At 36.9% G+C, this 22,032-nt stretch overlaps 1 protein-coding gene across 18 annotated transcripts in view; it reads left to right on the top strand.

Annotated features, from left to right (window-relative positions):
• Positions 1-22,032, top strand: part of LOC585585 (leucine-rich repeat-containing protein 71) — a 53,050-nt gene that overhangs the window by 3,324 nt on the left and 27,694 nt on the right. For 17 of the 18 annotated variants that reach the window (XM_030973520.1, XM_030973522.1, XM_011678458.2 and 14 more), the window contains exons 1-7: positions 4,124-4,146; positions 6,729-6,835; positions 7,314-7,619; positions 12,592-12,667; positions 20,195-20,269; positions 21,101-21,169; positions 21,792-21,951. In XM_030973520.1, the coding sequence (XP_030829380.1) occupies positions 4,139-4,146; positions 6,729-6,835; positions 7,314-7,619; positions 12,592-12,667; positions 20,195-20,269; positions 21,101-21,169; positions 21,792-21,951 (801 nt within the window). In that variant the 5' untranslated portion in view covers positions 4,124-4,138. Of the gene's footprint in view, positions 1-4,123; positions 4,147-6,728; positions 6,836-7,313; positions 7,620-12,591; positions 12,668-20,194; positions 20,270-21,100; positions 21,170-21,791; positions 21,952-22,032 lie in introns of those variants that run through there. The other variant, XM_030973518.1, reaches the window with a different exon arrangement.

The raw sequence follows: 22,032 nt of genomic DNA, 5'->3' as shown, positions 1-22,032 counted from the left end.
GAGACCTAATGGGTGTGACCTCAGGTTCTTGACAGATGTTGTGCAGCGTGATAACTGTCCTGAATTCAATGGATATAATACGCATTTGTGTCGCAATCAAGAAGAAGCCACACAACCCCAAACTAAAGCATTGTTTCATTGATTGATATGCCACCAGCACATCCAGACACAACAATGACAGCCATGAGCAAATCTCAGCAGTTAAACAGAGAAAACTGGTCAATGTTTCACTGTCTTCACCCGCAGATCAACAACTGAACAGGGTTGCAGTAGAGGTACACCCTGATCAAACTAGTACTGATAATGATGCTCTATATACGGGCTATACGAGAAAGTGATTAGCCACTACACCTGGAGACAGTGAAGCTTATGATGCCCTACTTCTTTGCGTTGGGACATCTAAACTATACGCGATATGGGTTATTCTACCTTCGACGCATGGAAGCCCTAAGGGTCTCATGTGATGAGACACACTCAAGGCTTATGGAATGCGGAATGGAGCGACATGTTCATCGAGACAACATTCATGCGATATTGGCATGGTAAAGCTGGTGTGATTGGCATCACCCTAAAGCAAGAAACTCTCAAGACCTGGGCCCTTAGCTTGCACATATGTATCAGACTTGTGGAAGACGTTTTAACTCTGAGAGACAAGTCGGCTAGTTCTAAAACAGTGCACAAAGAAGAGACTCCAGCAAGGATATCTGCAGACCAAGGTGACAGAGACTGGTTGCGCAGAAAACTGGATGTGAGCGTCAATCCAATGGACCCAAAGAAGCACCCAGCGAACATTGTCAATGTGGTCAATGGACAAATCGCTCCTGAATCAGTGAATGTGGACAGGGCAGTTGAAACTGGTGCTCAGCAAATGGATGAGTTTGAACGGAAATTGCCTGGAGGTTTCTACGACACAATTTCGAAGAAAGTTCAAACCATGGCTTTCATGAAGAAATAAATTGGCGTAGGCGATTCCAAGGTATACGATACCAAGTTGATATACTCTCGCGTGATAGGTCTACAAGCAAGTTCCAGAGATGTTGAATTTCATGATGTAATATCATGCGAGCTGTCGCCAGTTCTTACAGCTCTGTTTGATGAGTCTGGAGATATGGATATCCCGAAGTCCAAGGCCGATTTGAAGAACCAGAGACAAAGGTTGAAGTATCAGCTAGACACGCGAGACTTGAAGAAACGTGTAGAGTGATCGATGGCTGTGCTCTCCTTTGGATTCATCACCACCAACACGAGAACCAACAGTGGTGGACTTTGTATCGAAATTCAAAGGCAAGATTGAAGAGAGACTAAAATCCGGTGATGTGTATTTGGTCTTTGACAGGTACAATGATTACAGCACCAAGTGTGCAACCAGAATATCGAGAGGCAATGATGGTTGCAGAGTTTTCCAACTGAGTCCAACTTCACCTCTTCCGTCTCAGAAACTGACTCTGACAGTCACAGAGAACAAGAAACAGTTGATTAACATCATTTGTCATCATCTGCAAAGCGATGCAGGTTTCATCATAAAACACAAGCTTGTGGTCACCAGCCAAGATGGCACTCCTGGGGGATGTTTCACAAAGATCCTAAGTTGAACTTATCTCTAAGTTGGACTTAAAAATTATGGAAAGCTGTTAGCATCTTTGAAAATATTTTGTAAAAGTTTTTTTAAGAGGTATAAAATGTTGATTTAAATCAATCATAATGTTCTATTATCAAGGAGATTTCATGTTCTTGATCTGGAATTTATAAAAAGTCTAAAATACTTGAATTTTCGCTTTGAACATATTTTATTTTAAGGCTACAAATGGCTCTCCATAATATTTAAGTCCAACTTAGAGTTAAGTTCGACTTGGGATCTTTGTGAAACACCCCCCTGTTCAACTAGGTCCAGGTGGTGTTCCAATCCAACGTCATGATATGGCCACATCTCATGAGGAGGCTGATGTGATTATTGTGCAGCAGGCTATCATGCTTGCAGATGAAGGACGATCCATCAGGGTGCCTGCAGACGACACAGATTTCTATGCTCTTCTGCTTCATTTCTACCAAAATCAAGGCCTTCAGTCACCCTAGAAAATGGAGTCGCCCATTAGAGACAGATCTGTAATCGATATACATGCCACAGTGGACAGACACAGAGACATCATCCCTTCTATGCTAGCAGGTCACCCACTGACATGTTGTGATACTGTTGGTGCACATTTTGGAGTTGGCAAAGGAACTTTGCTAAAAGTGCTGCGGCAGAAAAATGGGTTCCCATTGCCATCGATTGGAGACATACATGCAGATATGGCCGATGTGATGATGCTATGGACAACCCAATGCTACGACACTGTTAATGCCCGACTGAATGTGTGGACTAGACGGTTCGGGAAAGCAGGAGCTACCAACACTCCAAATCTTGCTGCAATGCCACCAACAACCGAAGCTTTCAAAGATAATGTTAAGCGTGCCCATCTTCAAACATGGATTTGGAAAAGTGCTTAATTGGAAATGAATCCATCAACATTGGATCCCACTGCATTTGGTTACATGAAAGACAAGGTAACAAAGTCACTCATCCCGGTAACCACTCCTCCAAATGTGAAATTTGCACCTGCAAACATATACGTTGCAATTGTGCAAGTGACAACCCATGCAAATCAACAGGATGTGGATGCAAAAGCCAAATTAGCGTGCACAATGTTCTGTGCGTGTCGTGCATCCGTGCGATGTCTAAATGTATATATTATCATTTTGGTGGTCATTTTGTTTTTTCCCATTATCTAAATTAGTCATTATTGACAAATGAGTATGACATAATTATTTGGTACACTTAGGTATTCTAGGAATTGAAAACATAAGATAAAAAGAAATGAGTATAATACTATTATACTGTGATTCTAAGCTTAACAGCTGGCATTTATCCGCCATTTTGAATATGCAAATTATCAACAATTACAATGGAAAATATGCTAATTATGTCATCTATGGTCATCTATGTTCATGTATGGTCATCAGTAATGTGTTGACAATGGTCTTCGTGAATTATAAGCACACCATTCTGCCAATATTTTGTAAGGTATTATGAAATAATTCAAATTTGACTGAAAATAGGCTATTTTGGCGGCCATTTTGTTTTTGGCCATATCTTAAATTGCTCAACACTGACAAAGCTCCAGTTTTCTGTTTGGTCATCTGCAATGCCTAAGGAAACAGAATCCATCAAGAAAAAAACTTATTTCAACAAAACGAGGTGTAGCTCAGTGGCTGCCGGACTATATGCATGTATGCTTTAGTCAGTGTGCGTACTAGCCTTTACATTTACACACAAAAAATTATCAGTATCAAATTTGCTTTTGGGTTTTACAAAAAATGTGTATCAGATAGCACAAACCACCTTGAACAATTGTTCTTTAAAAGATTGCCAAGCTCAGCACACCTTTTGATTTAATTGATACTAGTACTGGGCTACATGAAATAGTCTAAGTGCATTTCAAGAATTTTGCAGTATTAAGAAAATTTGGAAGTAATATGTTCTGTGTAGTACAATTGTATACATGTATACTTTAGCTTTAGTGCTGTATGAAAAAATATAACACTAAACGCTCATTCAGATTAGACGCATTACCGCTGCACCCCCCCCCCCCCCCCCAAGAAAAAGGTTTTTAAGTGTAAATGAATGGCAACTACATTGTACGTGGTACAAAGGTCTGACAATTCACTTGTATGCATGTAGCTTTTGTGTAAATACGATACAGAAATGTGAAGTGTACTGCCCTTTTAATCGTCATTAAAAACAAAAGGCTGCAGCTTAACGCTTCATATTCGAACAAGACTTATATCAAGAAAAGTTTGTTATTAGGGCAGTTGATTGCGAACAGCAATTTGAAGTTAACATACAAAATTTCATTAAATCTAAAAACAAAGGTGACAGCTTTATTTTTGTTAAGTGTCCCTCCCCCCCCCCCCAAAAAAAAATATATATATACCGGTATATATTTCTACTCAGTTATATAGTACACCCTTTGATTCTATATTACGGTAATTATTCAGTCCAGCAGTTTACGTGTACATGTACAGTAGATCTAATCTATAAAAACTTTTTATTTATATTTATAAGGACGAAGTGGACCTTGTACATGGGTTTTTGCTCAAAATGACAACGTAAGCTATTCAAAGTTTTCATTATTCCCAGCCTCAGTCATTTCATTGATGTTATTTCCAGTTCACAATCACATCACATTTAGCACATGATGTATAGTTGTATACTCTTCAGAACACCCCAGTATTGTATAATTGCATGTTAAATTACTTTTATTACCATTCGTGTATTCCCACCCTTAGGCAATGAGGGGTATCAAAACATTTCCTGTTCTGATTACAGAACCCATGCGTATTGTTTGCAATCCATCTTAAAGCCTGTCTGCACTAGTTCGGCTAGGAGGGATTAGACCTCCAAGCGTGGCAAATGATAGGTGGTTATCTCATCAAATCAGCTCTCAATTAACATATTAAGAAAAAGGGGATTATGGGGGACCAACGGGTACCTCTTAGGCATTGTTTGCTATACGGAGGGCACAGCTAGTAGTACAGTCCCGCTTTAATGCACTTAAAGATGAAGTTGAGTTCTGGTCATGCGATTGAATTGTGAAAGAAACGGTGTGGAATTAATCGACCAGAAAAGGTTGATTATCTAGCATACAAGAATTTGTGTGTATTGCAAGGTTCTGGAATCATCAAAATGAAAAGAAATGTGGCCAAGTCTAATTGGTATAGTTACAAACACTGTACACAGAAAGATGTATATGGGACTACACGAGCACGTGGCGTAAAAATCCTACCCCGAGTTTTACGATGTTATATGACTTATTTAGAATATAAAGGCATTTGAAGAGCCATGCTTTTCAGGGAACATGTCTTATCTGATGTTCTTCCACACTTGCATAATAAGAAGGATATGACGCTCACAAATTATTTTTCACCTCGATCTTCCCAGAACTCAACCTTTTCTTTAAGATTTTCATTTGACAATGTTACTTTTCATAGCGAGAGCAATATATTTTTATTCTTGTATCACACGAAAACAAAACCATATAATTTTATTATTATCTATATCAGACTATCAGACTAACTAGAGAAATAACATTTTTGACAGTTGAAGTTCCCAGATGACGGAGCAATACAAAGACAAGATTGATCTGTCATCCGGTTACTGCGCTAAAGATATTTAATACACTGATTTATTGTTCCACTTGGAGGCCTTATACTTTACAGTCATGTGCATGTACATGTATACAGATATTTAGGCTACAACGTGTTTCATACACTTAACTTCATACACCATCAATTATTTTTAAACATCTGGGCCCTGTTCCACAAAACTAATTGTTGATGGTAACTTTGCCATCAATGATAACTACCATGAAAACCTTGATTTTGATTGACTGTTGAGCCCTGTTACCATGGTAGTTGACATTGATGCCAAAGTTATCATCAATAGTAAGTTTTATGCAACGGGGCACAGTCATGCCTGTTATGGTTATTGCGGTAAACTATATTTTAGTAACACTCTCTTGGTCAAGAAAATGAAGATGAGGATCGAAGAGAGAAGATAGTTAGAGAGTATCGTACACCATAGTGCTTTACAATAAAACAAAATTCACATACATGTTCATGTAGTGATTTGAATGATTAGAGTCTGTTTGGAACCCCATTTTCAATTTCAAAATTTGGGAGTCCAGACTTGAAAGATGAAAGTTTGTGGACACATAATTTATTAATATTATTGTGGAACCCTAGCTGTGTATGAAGACTGGGGTGTGATAATGTAAGTGGGGTTTTGAGGGCAAGAAGGGGGAAAGTGGAAATTTCTTCTTCTTCTTTTTCTTCTCCTTCTTTATCACCTTCTTCCTCTTCTTTCTTCTTACTCTTCTTCTTCTCCTTCTTCTTCTTCTTCTTCTTCTTTCATACTGTTTACAGTTAGGAATCGATTTTTTGTTGTTGTTAAAAGATCAAATTGAACAAGTAATGTGGGATGTACAGTGACATGTAGAATGCTTGACAGTGCATTCTTTATGTAGGATATACTAATAGATTGAAGTGTATGATTTATAGCTGATAACTTGTGATGCTTGATTTTTGTGACAATTTGACCATACAATTGTTCCTCATCTCATTGAACATTACATCTTCAAACTATATTTACAAGTTTCATGCAGCCCTAGTTATATATTTCCTTAACTAGAGTATAATACACACTTCACTGTATCACTTTATAATTCATTGGATCATCTGTTTATTTGCATTTACATGTATACTTCATTGTTATATCCCTTTAGAAATATTCAAAATGTCCTCCCAGATTTTCCATCCAATAAAATGATTATTAAATAAGATGCATATTCCATCATCTTTTAAACCTTATTTGATGCTGTGGCAATTTTACTAAAAGAGAATTTTAAGAATTTAACTGAAAATGAACATATTTTGTTTTCTATAAAGATTTGAAATTGAAGTAACAAAAAGTTCCCACTCTCCAAGCATTGCAAGAAATATTACGTAGCTGAACAGACCTATCCATTTTTTGTGTATAATAAAAAACAAGGGAAGTTTATCCAGCAAGCTTTTATGGGTTAAAAGACCCCCCAAAATTATCCTGAACCCTCTTGCATCTTTGATTAGAAAACCATTTATGTTGATTTTTTTATTTTTTGCTGATTCTATTTCTTCCAATTTTTCTTTAATAGGTTAGTCAAGAAAGTCAAGATGGGGAAAAGAGTAGATAAGACGCAGAAGGATAAAGGACCTCCATCGTCCGTTCAAGATAATGAAGATGATGCCAACAAAACACCAGGTAATTACCCTAACCCTATTAAAAATACTTTTAACAAATGTCTTTTTCTTAAAAAACATACATGTAAACGTCTTCATTTCCATACAGAATTTGAGATGATGATTTATCCTCATGTGCAGTTCTCCTGAAATTTGTGGAGGGTGTGTACAATATGTAAGACCTGCTGCTTGTAATGTAAAATCCACTCTTTGTAATTAAGAACATTTTTATAAGGTAATTAGCCTGATGGTATCAAACTTGTCATGAGAACCCATAATCATGTGTTTTTAACATTCATTTCCAATTCTAAATTAAGGGCGGAGTGAATTACATCAATAAGGTAATATCCTCAAAATGTGGTTTTAAAATGCAAAAATTGTCTCTAGAAAAGAGAGGACCTTTATACTTTATACTGACCATGCATGCACCCCTCTTCAAACTCACGCTACAACCACACACACATATTTTCTCTTTACTCTCTATTATTGAATCATTGCAGAACCCTACACCTGCACTGGTCACTTTGAGGCCGACTTCACTGAACTCTGGCGTCGGGCGGGGCTACAGGTGGCTGAGATGCCCCCTGTGGTCATCCGACCCAAGCGACCAGGCACACCCCCTCCTCCTGACCCCAAGTCCAAGGGAGCGGACCCCACCCCGGAGGACAAGGTAGAGGACGATGGGGAGGAGCCCAAACCCAAGACGTATGTTACCAAGGAGAAGTTCTCCTTCTTCAAACCCAAGATCCAAGTAGAGATGGAGAAAGAGGACAAACCAGACACTGTCACAGAAATCTTCATCCGAGGTTGGTGTGAATGAATCTTTGATTTGTTACTAGGTTCTTTCTAGTGAAGTACATGTTTGGGAACTACACTGCCTTTAAAGGAAACCTCATCCCAAGAAATAACTTCAGATATATTTTGAGAAATTTATTGTATCATTGCCCATTAATCTACAAGATTCCCCACCAAGGTGTATGAAAGAGGCATAAAGCAAGAATAACGTACAATTTCTCAGCACGACATTGGCATCACCATTTTCTTTGAAATAAGTGAGTTACAATTGTTACCTTCTCAGCCATGATTTTCCCTCATTGAAAAGTATTCCTTTTTATAATTAAATTAAAAAGTCTTTCCAACTAAAGCATGGTGCACGATACATGTACATGTACATTTTCGCCTGGTACATCACACATTCAAGAAAAATGTCTGCATTTCTTCATGCAAAGAATATCTTCCTTTATGAATCTCTCGTATATTTTTGCAAGGAATATTTAATGTCCAAAGGCAAGAATACATCTTATTTTTCAGTATACCTACACTTATTCTTAGGGGTGAGGTTTCCTTTGCAAGCAAGTTATTTTTTCTTATTACTAGGAAGTTGGGAAGATCAAGGCATGAATATAGACACATCTGTTGATTGGCTATAAGGACAATGACTTTGAAATTAAATACAAAGCTAGTGCCTTTTAAGCTCTCCTTAGATGATGTACTCAGTTTGAGGTCCGGTTGGTTGAAGGAACCTGTGTTTATGTAAAGTTTGAGGAGAAAGCTTGCACAGCCTTTCAATGGAAGTATATCTTTATATGGAAGACACTCATTTCCTGTTTTGAGACTGATTTAAAACATTCTATATATACTTACACACAAATGATTTCTTCAGCTGATTGGTACACCTTCTTTTAAGTCAATGTGATTATTTTGAGAATTTCATCATACATACATTGTATATATGAAGAGCTCGGTTCCAAAAGGTACTACATGTACCTTCAGAAATCCAAGTTCTGAGGAAAACAAGACTTTTTAATTATCAAAGTTAGCAATGTCAGTTTGGAATGATACTTTGGCTGATTATACTAATGTATGATACAACTAGAAAACCACTCTTTAAAAAAGTCTGCACAATTTTGTTCTCATGAATTTATGTTTTTTTTTTTCATGTTTGAGGATGTAGAACCTTTTTGGAACCAAAATCTTGCATACTGTATATATGCAAGTTACAATGCATGACATGAATTGTTTAGTGCCAGTAGGTTTGGTACAACTTCACATTATCATGACAAGATATTTGTATATAAATGGATATATAGTACCTTTTGGAACCAAACTGATTTTAAAATGCCATTTTAAAAACTTTTCCGATTGGAAATTCAGCTTTTTGGAAGTGTCAGTGTATGAGGCTACTGGAAATGTGTACAGTACATTAATGGGGGGGGGGGGGGGGGGAATCAATTTTGATTAAAAAAATGGATGTACCTTTGTGTACATGTACATGCCATGATATGATCATTTCAAATGACAAGTTGTCTTGACATGTTACTAGTACGGTGAAAAATCAGGGCAAACCGTTCAATTTTGAAAGTGTATGAACGCTCTTCTAATCTCAGTTTCCAGGTATTATAGCACAGTTGCAATCGGGTTGGATGCATGCAGTCCAATTCAAAGGAAAATAATAGAAAATCACCTGAAGATTGGTGCAATGATAGACGGCATCAGCCTCCTATCCTCGTCATTTAACCTACAATATCTAGGCAATTAATACTATAGGGAATTGAAATTGTCTGAGCAGAGACTTTTCTAAATAATGAAGCAAGTTACATTGTCTGCTTTAATAAACAGTTCTACATGTGTGATGTTTATTTTGAGACAGATCTTGTGTGTGATTGCAGAGCTGATTGCTCACAGCAATTTCACTGTCTATAAAATGTATATTGATGATACAAAGTAGGGCAACATCATCTGGAAAGTGTCAACAAAATTAAATGTCTGCAGCATCTTATACCCAAGTTGACATGATTGTCTGTGAAAAGTAGAATGATGTTCCAGAAGGATCCCTCCCTCCCTTCAATATAGGGGTTTGATCTTTTTCAGTCTTGCACTGCAGTCTTCTGCATATAACCGGGGGAATAGAACAGAAAACGAAAAGGTTTTAAAATTTAATTCCTGTGCCTTTGGTACATTTAGCTGTCTGATTCTGGCGCATGATCTACTCTGTTATTTGCTTGGTATCATAATCAAGAAATTCACTCTGATAATTTGCTGTTTCTTTCCCCTATTTCATTTGATCGGTGGGGGTAGTTTTTAAGTGTGCGTGTACATGTACATGACATGAATCTAGTTATAGAAAGTAAAGATCACTATATTTCAGTACTAGAGAAATTGCTATTACTTAACCAGAGATAATTGCAAGAACCATCAAACAGTAATGAGAAAAAGGTGGACTGGTACATGTATGCTTGGTGCTTCATGAGGGGAATTTCCCTTCCTCTTACCTATCCTTTAATTCTTGTCTGTCTAGAGAAAAAAAAAGGGGAAAGAGACAAATTACTCAGAAACCATCAAAACCACATTTGCCAGACTCATTTCTAGATTGTGCATTTCTAATTGGTATTGCAGTGTAGGGATCGAGAGGAATGATAAAGCTTTCCGGTGATTAATCAACATACATCCGGCCAGTATATGTATACACACCTGATCACTATGTTGCTCCTTATCACCCATCCCAGTGAGCATTCATCAAGCAGATTGTATGGTCCATTTCTGCTATTCTTGTGGCAATCTGATCTTAAAGTGTCAGCAAAAATAAATATAGGAGAAATATGACCATTATTTGGAATGCCACATAGTGTAACCAGACCATATTGTGTATGGGGGCTAACTTTTGGTAGGTGTCTTTGTCTTATATGTACAATTTCGATTATGGTAGCAGGGCTTAAATTAATCCAAGGCCATCCAAGGCCAGGCCTTGGATGCCCCTTTGATTGGCCTCAATGCCCCTCTCATTGGCCTTGGAGATTTTGTGTGCCCTTTCCAATTCTTCCTATTTGTGCTGTACTATAGGAATGTGCCCTACAGAAAAGTGGCCTTGCCCTAAAAATATTGAAATTTAAGGCCTGTGGTAGTAATAAAAATGAATGAAAATTGAAAGAAAACGGTCGATTAATCTTAAAAGCAACAAACAGATAAATAGATAAACTTTGAATCAATAAATGAACAAACAAAATAAATGAATAAATAAAAAAAATGAATAGATAAATACGTAGATGAGTATCTCAATCAAGCAATGAAACAAGAAATATGGCAATAATATTCCATAAAACTTAAAAGAAGGTACATGTGCATGAAAATGCAGAATGAATATTCTTATAAAGCTTTTACCAATGCAAGGATGAATTTGACTAATTTTAGTGAGATGTATGCATTGATGGAGGTTTGACCTACTTGTATGTGTATGTTCTCATTTATCATGTTCTCATTCATCAAAGCAAGTCATTACAAAGAGAAAGAATTCAAGCGCAATCTGTTTGCAGCTATTTAAAAATCATATGTACATATCTATCCAACGGGAATAGAATTAAAGAGAACAACATGAATTCCTATTACTTATCATGAAATGTTTATTTTATCTCGTGCATTTGACAAATACAATGATATTAATTTAAAACAAATGCTTATTTTAAAACAATGCCTTCAATAATACATCTACATTAATTCAATAAAGAATAGATAGTCCTAATATTTTTTTGAATCTGGACTTAATATCCATTATCAGGGGAAACGTTCCTCACAAGGAAAATTCCTGAAGCACATTTCATTTTGCTTCATCAGATATCTATCTGACGGTATTATATCTTTCAACCATATGAAAGCATGGCTAAATCTATGCTGAATTTTATCTCTTTTGTATCTGAATTCTGAAAACAAATTTCATTTTGCTTCAATCTGTTACTTTACTGCACCTTCTAACCATATAAGATCATGGCCATGACCATGCATTTTCATCTTTTTATTAACTGAATTCCAATAACAGATTTTATTTTGCATCATCTGATATTTTGCTATACAATGTCTTCCAACCATGTGTAATCATCAATGATGTACATGTATTTTATCTCTTTCTTGAAATCATATTGTTGACTCAATCTTCTATGAATACGATGTGATATCTTCAGGGCAATTTCTGAACCACTTTAATCTGAGATGGATCAAATGAAAAGTTAAAGTGCCATTTCAAGCTTTAAAAAAAGTATATATAGTGATAACAACTATAGCCTCTTAAGTGATACGTACCATCCTCAGGGTTTTGATAAGTTATCTCAATATTTCACTAGAAAGATAGAACAATCAAACAAAATGTAGAGTTTTAATACAGTGTTTTTGATCTGAGCAATAACATGGAAATATTTGATTTGTCTATCAAGTGAGAAAGAGAAAGAGATTGAGAGATTCGTTAGTAAACATAATATTCTTTACTGGAGGGCCTTTAAAAAGAGATGAATTGCATTTGAAGTCTTAGGTTTTTTATTGATTAAACTTGACTAAGTGGTCATGTGACTGACATGACTTGTGATTTTAGAATTCAGATGGCATGGGAAGTTTTTTTGTGTACTCTTGTCTAAAATTCTCATTAAGTTTTCAACACTGTTTGAAGCCACTGATTTCTCATTCTTCACATTTCCTTATACAATGAAAGTTACAGTGTATGAAACATGTGGAATTACAGCATCCGCACACTGTTACAAGTTATACTTGATCTGGGACAAGTATTGCTTTGGTGGAAAAACCATATGAAGAACAAGAGAAAGAGATATTTAAAAAAAGGGACAAAAACAAACATTTGTTTTCCTGTATTAAATATAGGCATTCAATATTAACATTGACAGAGTTGATTTCTTGATAGTATTTTTGATCATGTTAGATATAAACATGTAAATTGGTGCTTGGTTTGAATGAGCATTTTAAATCTTTTTTTCTTCTCTTTTCTTCTTTCTGTTGCAGGTTGGAAAATTGATGAGATAATGGTAGGCATCTTCAAGCAGTGCTTCCCAGCAATAGAAAAACTTCATACAATCAAGTAAGTCATACTATGTACATGTATCCTGCAATTCCGTTAAATCAACTACCTCCTCCTCTCCCCTTCGCCCACAAAGGCAGTAAATGGGCAATTTTGTGAAATGTGTTTATCTTACGAATTGAGCCTTTCCCCATTTACTTCATCCAAAAATGAAAATGTCTTGATATGACCATTAACTATAAATGGTAGAATTACCAGAGAGGACCTGAAAGCAATGGTCACCAGAGAGGACCTGAAGGCAATGGTCACCAGAGAGGACCTGAAGGCAATGGTCACCATAGAGGACCTGAAGGCAATGGTCACCAGAGAGGACCTGAAGGCAATGGTCACCAGAGAGGACCTGAAGGCAATGGTCACCAGAGAGGACCTGAAGGCAATGGTCACCAGAGAGGACCTGAAGGCAATGGTCACCAGAGAGGACCTGAAGGCAATGGTCACCAGAGAGGACCTGAAGGCAATGGTCACCAGAGAGGACCTGAAGGCAATGGTCACCATAGAGGACCTGAAGGCAATGGTCACCAGAGAGGACCTGAAGGCAATGGTCACCAGAGAGGACCTGAAGGCAATGGTCACCAGAGAGGACCTGAAGGCAATGGTTCAGTTCAGTTTCAGTTCAGTTTATTTTATTTTTGCACGGCACCAACTTCAGCCAAAGGCTGTTCTTCTGTTGGTCTGTGCGCAATATAAAAATTACATGTACAATTATAAGATAACACATATCGATCATAACATATGAAATATTAAAAAACAAAATTCAAAAACAAAAACAAGAACATAAGTATACAAAGAAAAATGAAAATTTACAAACCAAGATACTACTACCCAGCCCCCCCCCCCCCCCCCCCCCCCCGTTGGCAGTTATTCTTTCCAAACAGCGTTTATTTTACATTTTATTGTTATATAAGTATATATTTAAGTGAACAAAATATAAAATTAATATTTATATTACCTTGATTTAAATACAGAGAAAGACATATTTTTTACGTTCATAGGTAGCTGATTCCAAGATTTAATGCCTCTATAACATAAGCTCCTTTTCTTAAAATTTGTATGTGGTTTTGGCAGTTCTAAGGTTTTATGAGCATTTCTCAAGCTATAATGATATTCTTTAATAACAAAGTACTTTCTAAACCCACCATATATCATTCCATGCACTATTTTATACAAAATACATAGAACATGTTCATCTCTCCGTTTTGATAGATTTTCTATTTTCAGACAAAGAAATAAATCTCGGCTTGGGAACCTCCATTCAACTTGAAGTACCACCCGGAATGTCCTATTCTGTAGCTTTTGCAAACTGTCTAAATTTCCTTTTACGGTATTCCCCCAAATTGCACTACAGTAATCAAACTTACATTGTATTACTGATTTATAAAATATTAGTGCAGTTTGCTCTGTAACATATGGTCTAATTCTTTTTAACAAATATATATCTTTTAATACCTTCTTACTTAAATATTGAATATGTTTACCCCAATCCAAATGTTCATCAATAACTATTTCAAGATACTTACAGTGGGTTACACGTTTGAGAGGAACATTTTGTATGTAAACATCTGGTATTATAATATTTTTTAGCCGTTTCTTCGTTCCGATAAAAAGTAATTCACATTTTGGTACATTTAAAGCAAGTCTGTTCCTTTTTAACCAAATATCAATAAGTAATAAGTCTGCATTTAATGATTCGGTAAGAATTTGATGATTTGCACTAGCGTTATATAGACACGTATCATCAGCATATAAAGATATTTTACATGTTTTCAGACATAAAGGCATATCATTAATAAATAGGATAAATAACAATGGGCCAATATTTGACCCCTGCGGTATTCCACATTGCATCTTTTGTGAATTGGAATGAACCCCATTTACACAAGTGTATTGCATGCGATTGGCTAAGTAGCTACTAAACCACTGTAATGACATTACATTCAAGCCAATAAGCCGTAGCTTATTTAAAAGAATTGAGTGGTCACCAGAAAGTACCTGAAGTCAATGGTCACCAGAAAGGACCTGTAGGCAATGGTCACCAGAGGTGACCTGAAGGCAATGGTCACCAGAGAGGACCTGAAAGCAATGGTCACCAGAGAGGACCTGAAGGCAATGGTCATCAGAGAGGACCTGAAAGCAATGGTCACCAGAGAGGACCTGAAAGCAATGGTCACCAGAGAGGACCTGAAAGCAATGGTCACCAGAGAGGACCTGTAGGCAATGGTCACCAGAGAGGACCTGAAAGCAATGGTCACCAGAGAGGACATGTAGGCAATGGTCACCAGAGGTGACCTGAAGGCAATGGTCACCAGAGAGGACCTGAAAGCAATGGTCACCAGAGAGGACCTGAAGGCAATGGTCACCAGAGAGGACCTGAAAGCAATGGTCACCAGAGAGGACCTGAAAGCAATGGTCACCAGAGAGGACCTGAAAGCAATGGTCACCAGAGAGGACCTGTAGGCAATGGTCACCAGAGAGGACCTGAAGGCAATAGTCACCATAGAGGACCTGTAGGCAATGGTCACCAGAGAGGATCTGTAGGCAATGGTCACCAGAGAAGACCTGAAGGCAATGCACCAGAGAGGACCTGAAGGCAATGGTCACCTCAAGAGATCCTTCACATCTTGATTGAATAAAAATGTACCTACCAAACAATGTCATACTGGACATGTGTATAATGGAATCCTGTGAATAAGCAAGAGTTTTGCACACTGAAGTGGAGGAGGGATGGAGACTCTTGATTCTTAACAGGTTGTTTTTGACCAAGGAAAGATAGATGTGGTCCCTGTGGGTAGTGTATGTGGTTGGATTGCTGTGTTCTTGAACTTATAAACACATCTAAGAACACAGCGCCGTATTTTTCTTGATATGTCACATACACCCCCAGGATATTCCAATGGACCACGCATTTCAAATGCCAATCTCCTTTGAAAACAAGTTTTTCAAAAGTGTGTGGAGGGAGACAAATGTACCAATTTAGGATATTAGAAGTGGAAGGATACAGATCGATTTGTGGCCAAAGAAATTTTTCTTTAGAAAAGAGTGGGAGTTTTTAAAGTAGATGGACATGGTTGCTTCAAGCATACCCAGTTGGATTGACATGTAAAATCTGAATGCTTCCAACTTAGAGCAAGAAGTGAAAGGGATTTTTAACAACAACAACAACAACAACTGGAAGGCAAGTTGTGAAATAAGTCCTTCATATTTTCAGTAGAGAGCCTGAAGGATATTAACTCAGTAAAAGCATCTGATTTAATTCCCTTCTGACTTTCTCAATGGACAAGAAATTGTAGGTGACCTTCTATTCGTACAAAATAGGAAAAACATGTATGTAAAGTTGTCTTTTGGAAATGAAAAACAGAAGTTGAAGACTGCTATAAAATGTGAAAGCTAATTTCCACATGCAGTGCGTTTGTGGCCATCATATGTTTAGTGGCTTTCTCAAATGTTGATTTATGCAGTGTAAAAAGCACTTAATTGTTAAAGGTAAAGACCAGTATTGGAAATGCCCCAATTTCAAAAATGAAATGGAAGCTCTCATTACCAATCATGTGAAAGAATATGTTTTCACTAATACATGATGATAAAAAAATTTGCCGAGAAACCGCCTACTAATTCATATATTTGGTAAATTTGTTTCTCTCATAGTCTGTGAGAGATATAGGGTAGTCCCATATACATCTTTCTCTGTATAGTGCTTGTAACTTTACAAAGAATGGGCCAAATTACTTATCATTTTGATGATTCCAGAACCTTGCAGATGCTAGATGCTAGATGATCAACCTTTTCTGATCGATTCCACAACGTTTCTTTCACAATGCAATCGCATGACCATAACTGGTCTTTACCTTTAAAGGGATTTGTGTTCATTCTTGTCGGTGATTCTAGTATTTACATGCATATTTTTATATTTTCTTTGTCTGTTGTATGTATGAGAGCTCTGTTATAGGTTTTCTCTTTGATCGTTATGGAGCTACGTGCAACATTTCATTTTTCCTGATGGGATTTGAAAGTACATGGACCTCGATCCCTTCATCTGCATGTTGATAATAGGTACTCTGAAAAGAGACTTGAATTCAATCTATATTCTGAATGTTTAATGCAATCGAGATGATCGAATAATGTTTATGTCTACTGACTATCAATGGTTTATTTGTCTGCAGCTTCCCAATAATTGTGTTTTTTTTCGTTTCCCTTTTAGATCGACAGGAAAGTCAATCTGCCCTATAAAAACAAAATGTATTGATTGGTTATTCAGTATCGCAATCAATATGGCCATCACAGTAAACCCTCCTGTGTTTATATTTTTAACGATGTTGCCTTTACTGATTGAGTTTTCATTCTTCTTATGGAACACCTGAGGTGTCTATCCAGTCTCCAGGCACTAATCAACACACTGTACTGGGATTGTTAACCCATCTGTTCCTGCAAGGCATTCAGCTAATCACCATGGTTATTGAGCTGCTGGCGTTAAGAGTGATGGGTTACCCATAATGTCTCAGTCCTTATGGCATACAAGTACATTGACAAGGTTTCTCCCTTAGGGGTCGTTAGTGTGTCCTAATGACAGGTCAGGAGGTGTTAAAGAGGTGTCAGTAGTGCTCACAAAATCTCTGCTGGGATACTCAGTAAGCTTGCATTAGTGATAGGGAAAATAAATCTTTGCTCATTAAATAAATCATTTGCTCTCGTGTTATTCTGTGTAGGGTGATGGCAAAGACCTTTAAGAAAATCAAACCATTGCGATTTCCATCAAAGCCTATATAGTGCATCGATCACTTTAATTGCTTATTGAAATGTGTCAATATTGAAGAAGTGTCGTGGTTAGTCTGCAAGCATAAACCCTGGTCAGTCGTAAAAGTGAGTCTGCACGACTACCATAGGCCATGCACTGTAGCTGCTCCTGACAACCAGTAGGTAGCTGGGCTAGGCTTCTCTCAAGGCACAATGATTTTTTGATAAAGTGTCAAATTAAGGTCTGTGCTTGCAGACTATATGTCGTTGTCTAGTTATAATACATCGCTGAACTGTGGATCATATGGTTAGTGGTTCAAGTCACTCCGTGGCAGTAATATCTTTTGGCAAAACATTAATCTACATTTGCCACTCTCCACCCATGTGTTAAATGGTACCCAGTAGGATGGAGTGGGATGTGTGCACTTGTAATAGGCCCCCTGGCTGGAATACTCCCCAAATGAGACTTTCATTATATTAATGACAGATTACATACATAATGTAATCCCAACATGATGTCAGGCATGAAAATACTCATAGTTTGATTTCAGTCTTTGCAGTCGCACTGTTAATGTTTTCTTTTGTTATCTGTTACCTCCAAACTGAGAGCTTGGCTTTACAATATTTCCCATTTAAAAAAAGCAAAGAAAATTAAGAAAAGAAACCCACTATAATTATGATGTGCACTATACAGAATGGTGGTTGTCTGCATGAAAGGACATTCCGTTCCATGGCATGGCATTGTCCTTCATTTCTTACTTGCGCTGAGCTGACTTTGCCACAGGTACATTTATTGATAGCCCAAATACTCAAAGGATATAAAATGCTTCCTTGCTCACAACGATCTGGCAGTGAATAAAGTACCAGACCCTCGGCAATTAATTATCACATTTCAGAGGGACTAGTAATCGTACAATGACTTCTCATTATGGTTAAGATTTTGTGTGCTATTTTTGTGCTGCCATGGAATTGATGTGTCCTGTGCAATTTGTCTAAAAATAACTGTTTTTGTCCTTTAACAGAAAGAATTGTAGAGTGATCCGCACGCAGTTGAATCATGCCCATTGTAGAAAAACAATGAAGAAAAAAAATCAAACTCTAATTTTATGGTACTTGTAATCATTTGAGTAGTACAGCAAAATGTTCAGACATTATCAGAATATGTACTTTCAATTTAATATCTAAATGCTCTGCATACATGTAGTTGTTTATTGTTTCTTGGAATTTGCCATTTGGAAATTTAGTAATGCCAGGAAGTTAACTTTTAGAATAAGGGGAAAAATTGTGTTCTTGATAGTTGCAATTTTTCTAATACCATTCTGTAGTGATCATGCATGAGTTTGGTTGTGAAGAGGTACGGTGGATGTCTAGTGTAGTTTTTTGGTTAAAATGTGAGATGTCCCTGGGGTTTTCTAGAATCCTAGAGAATATATAAGTTCAGGTTGTATATTCATTAATTTTCCAAGAATCATGAATCAAGAAAACATACATGTACATGTACATGTAGACACAGCCTTTATTTGTCAGGGGATCAGATATCAAGTACGGCTTGACTTTCTCTGTTTCACCTTGCTTCTCTTCTGTTTGCAATCTCCATTGTAAAAATGAGAGATATGGATTTCTCATGGTTTTTGTTTAAACATAAGAAATCAGTGGAAAACAGGGATTTTTCTTTTCTGGGAATCTCTAACTTTCAAATTGAGAAAACTGCTTTTCACAACAGTAATCTGACTATCTGTTGATGGGCTGCTATATAATTGCATTTCTGAACACGATGGAAATAGTAGGAAAATGTATTTATCTGAGTTTACACATACATGTAGGGTATATATCCTCATGGAATAGTCATGTACCCATTTCATAAACTAATGCGCATCGACCCAATAAGAAAATTTAAAATTGTTCACAAATGCTGGAAAATTTGCGTAAAAGAAAAGAGAAGCATTAATTATTTTGATGATGTACCCATGTACCCTTTACAAACTTTGCATTATGCAGAGGAAAAATCAAGTGCCCTCTGACAGGAAATGAAGATTTCTACATCGTCCTCTTCGTGAATTTTAGATTTTAGATGAAATAATAAATAGTATGCATCATTATGACGTAGTTCCGTTCACATAAACTCTAATCTTCCCCTTATGCTATGATTATAAGCGCACTCAGGGCTTTATGAAAGGGTATCGGCTAGTTGGTGATCTAGAAAGTTTGAACTTGATAGGGTTCATCAGCTGCAGTGGAAGTATAATCCAGGGGTAGGATCACATTTCTAAGATGAAATCATATACCCTCAGATCTCTGGAGTTGTTCTCTCTGATGATTGCAAAGCTTGCTTGGGTAATTGCTGCGGCAAAATAACACCCACTTCTTGGAGAAAGTACTTTTTGTGTATGATTCCTTTGTACTTTGAGCACGGAAGACCCCTCTTTCAATGCTCAATATGTAAGCTAACAATTTATATTCATTACTGTTTTACACTTTGAATGAAATTCTGTTTTAACATATATTTCTATTGTACTTTATATAAAATCTGGTGACATTTGGGGGGACATTTTCATTGAGATAATTTCTCAAAATACAACTCTCTGGAAAGTGGAAGAAAGCCATTTCCAGTCGTTGGGGTTTCTATAGACGGTCTTAAATCTAGGGGAGGGAATGTCTGTACATGTTATAGAAATCATGCTTGACCTTCAAAAAGTTATTTTTCAGATATTGCTTGAATATGACTATTCATGTTCGTTCATACAATGCATGGAAACTAAATTCTATCTTCATTTCTCTTTACAATTTATTTTCATGTAGCTTATGGAACACAAGCCTAACACAAAAAACACTCAAGGAATTATCATCGTTCTTACCCCAGTGTCAAAATTTAAAGTAAGTATAATATATATTTTGAAAAATTATTTATAAATGAACACATTTTCTGTTAAATTTCATCCTCCCCCCCCCCCCCCCATTTTTTGTTAATTATTGAGAACCAGTGAGTTTCAATGCATGCTTGTAAAATGTATGAACTTTCTTTTTTATGAAGCCCAACTACCACTATATTCATTATCTAAAGAATTGTGTGTGCATCTGCAGAGTAATCTGTGACTTTGATCATGCAATTAATTTTGTGAGGTTGGACATATTGAATGTGAGTGTGATTGCTTCTAATCAAATAGTAAACCATATGGGGTTTTCTCCCCAAGCATATTGTACAATCATTTTTCTAGGAAATGTAATTGTGCTAATTACTAACTAGATCTGAGCACATGATGAACTCTAAAGTTGTATTGGTTGACTTGTGTTTTTTTTAATTACATGTACATGAAGCATAAAAATGTGACTTACATAATACATGTAAGATTCTCTCTCTCTCTCTCTCTCTCTCTCTCTCTCACTCTTTCTCTGTTTCTCTATCTCTCTCTCTTTTCCTCTCTCTTTTGTTGTCTCTCTCTGTCTCTCCCTAGCTCCCTCCCTCCTTCACTCTGTTTATCTCTCTTTCTCTCCCCTCCCCCTCTCTCTCTTGCTCTCTGCCTCACTCTCTCTGCATGCATGGATCTCTCTTCGCTCAAATGCACTTATTTGTCTTTCCATGTTTGTCTCCCTTCGTGTGTTTTTTTGTTTTGTTTTGTTTTCTATCACCATCTTGTTCTCTTGAGAACGGTGATGTACCAATAAGAGCAACCACGTTATACATGTACCTTCATTCTTTTATGGCAGGAATTTGACTATTGAGGGTAATCCGATTCCTGAAGAGCCTTGGGCCTGTCTTATTGGTGAAGACAGCATGTAAGTAGAATAGCATTTATCTGTTCTTATTCCTCATTGCTTTTGTTGTTTTGGTGCCATCACTTTGTCAGGTTTTACATTTAGTTCCATCTGAGGACTGAAGAATTATATTTCAAATGTTCTTGATGTTTCCCCATTTATTTAATACCTCAAGTTTTTACTTCTTCTTAATTCTGTATGTTAAAATTGATCTTACTCTGTTCTTCATTGTACTACTTGATAAGTACACCCCCCCCCCATACACGTATACAAACAAAATGTACTGAGATAAATGAGGTGAGTCTATCAACTCAAGAAACTATCAGTTTGATACAAGAGATTATTTTCAGTTCATAAGGTTTTTAATACCAGCAGAGCTACTGACTAATTTACCCAGCTACCCTAGTGATTATGAGGTCAATCCTGAGGATCTACTAGTATCTATATATATACATGTATATGCTAGAAACAGTCGGTGGGGATTCATTTGAATACCATGTTGCCTTTGTAAAGTTTTAGAATGGGTCTTTGTCTACAACTTAAGCTTAGCATGTACATGTGGTTGTCCCTTTACAAACCGAGTCGTCTTTGCAATGTTCTAGAGTAGTTCTTATTTTAGGATGCTTGCTTCTCTCTGCTACAGAATTGTCAACCTGTCACTGCGACACAACAAGATCTCTGAGAAGGGAGCCAAGACGCTAGGTCAGGCCATCTCAAATGAGAAGTCCTGCAACAAGAACTTGCTCTCACTCAACCTCAGTAACAACAAGCTTGGTGAAGCAGGTGCAATAGACATCATGAATGTGAGTATCATATGTTTGCTTCATCAACTGGATTCAGATATCTCAAACAGTATGGAGGACTGAACAGGGAGCTAATTGGGT

The sequence above is a fragment of the Strongylocentrotus purpuratus genome, unplaced genomic scaffold (genome assembly GCF_000002235.5).
Source record: "Strongylocentrotus purpuratus isolate Spur 01 unplaced genomic scaffold, Spur_5.0 spur5_scaffold_6, whole genome shotgun sequence".
Lineage (NCBI taxonomy): Eukaryota > Metazoa > Echinodermata > Echinoidea > Camarodonta > Strongylocentrotidae > Strongylocentrotus > Strongylocentrotus purpuratus.
This window is presented reverse-complemented; position numbering and strand designations above follow the sequence as displayed.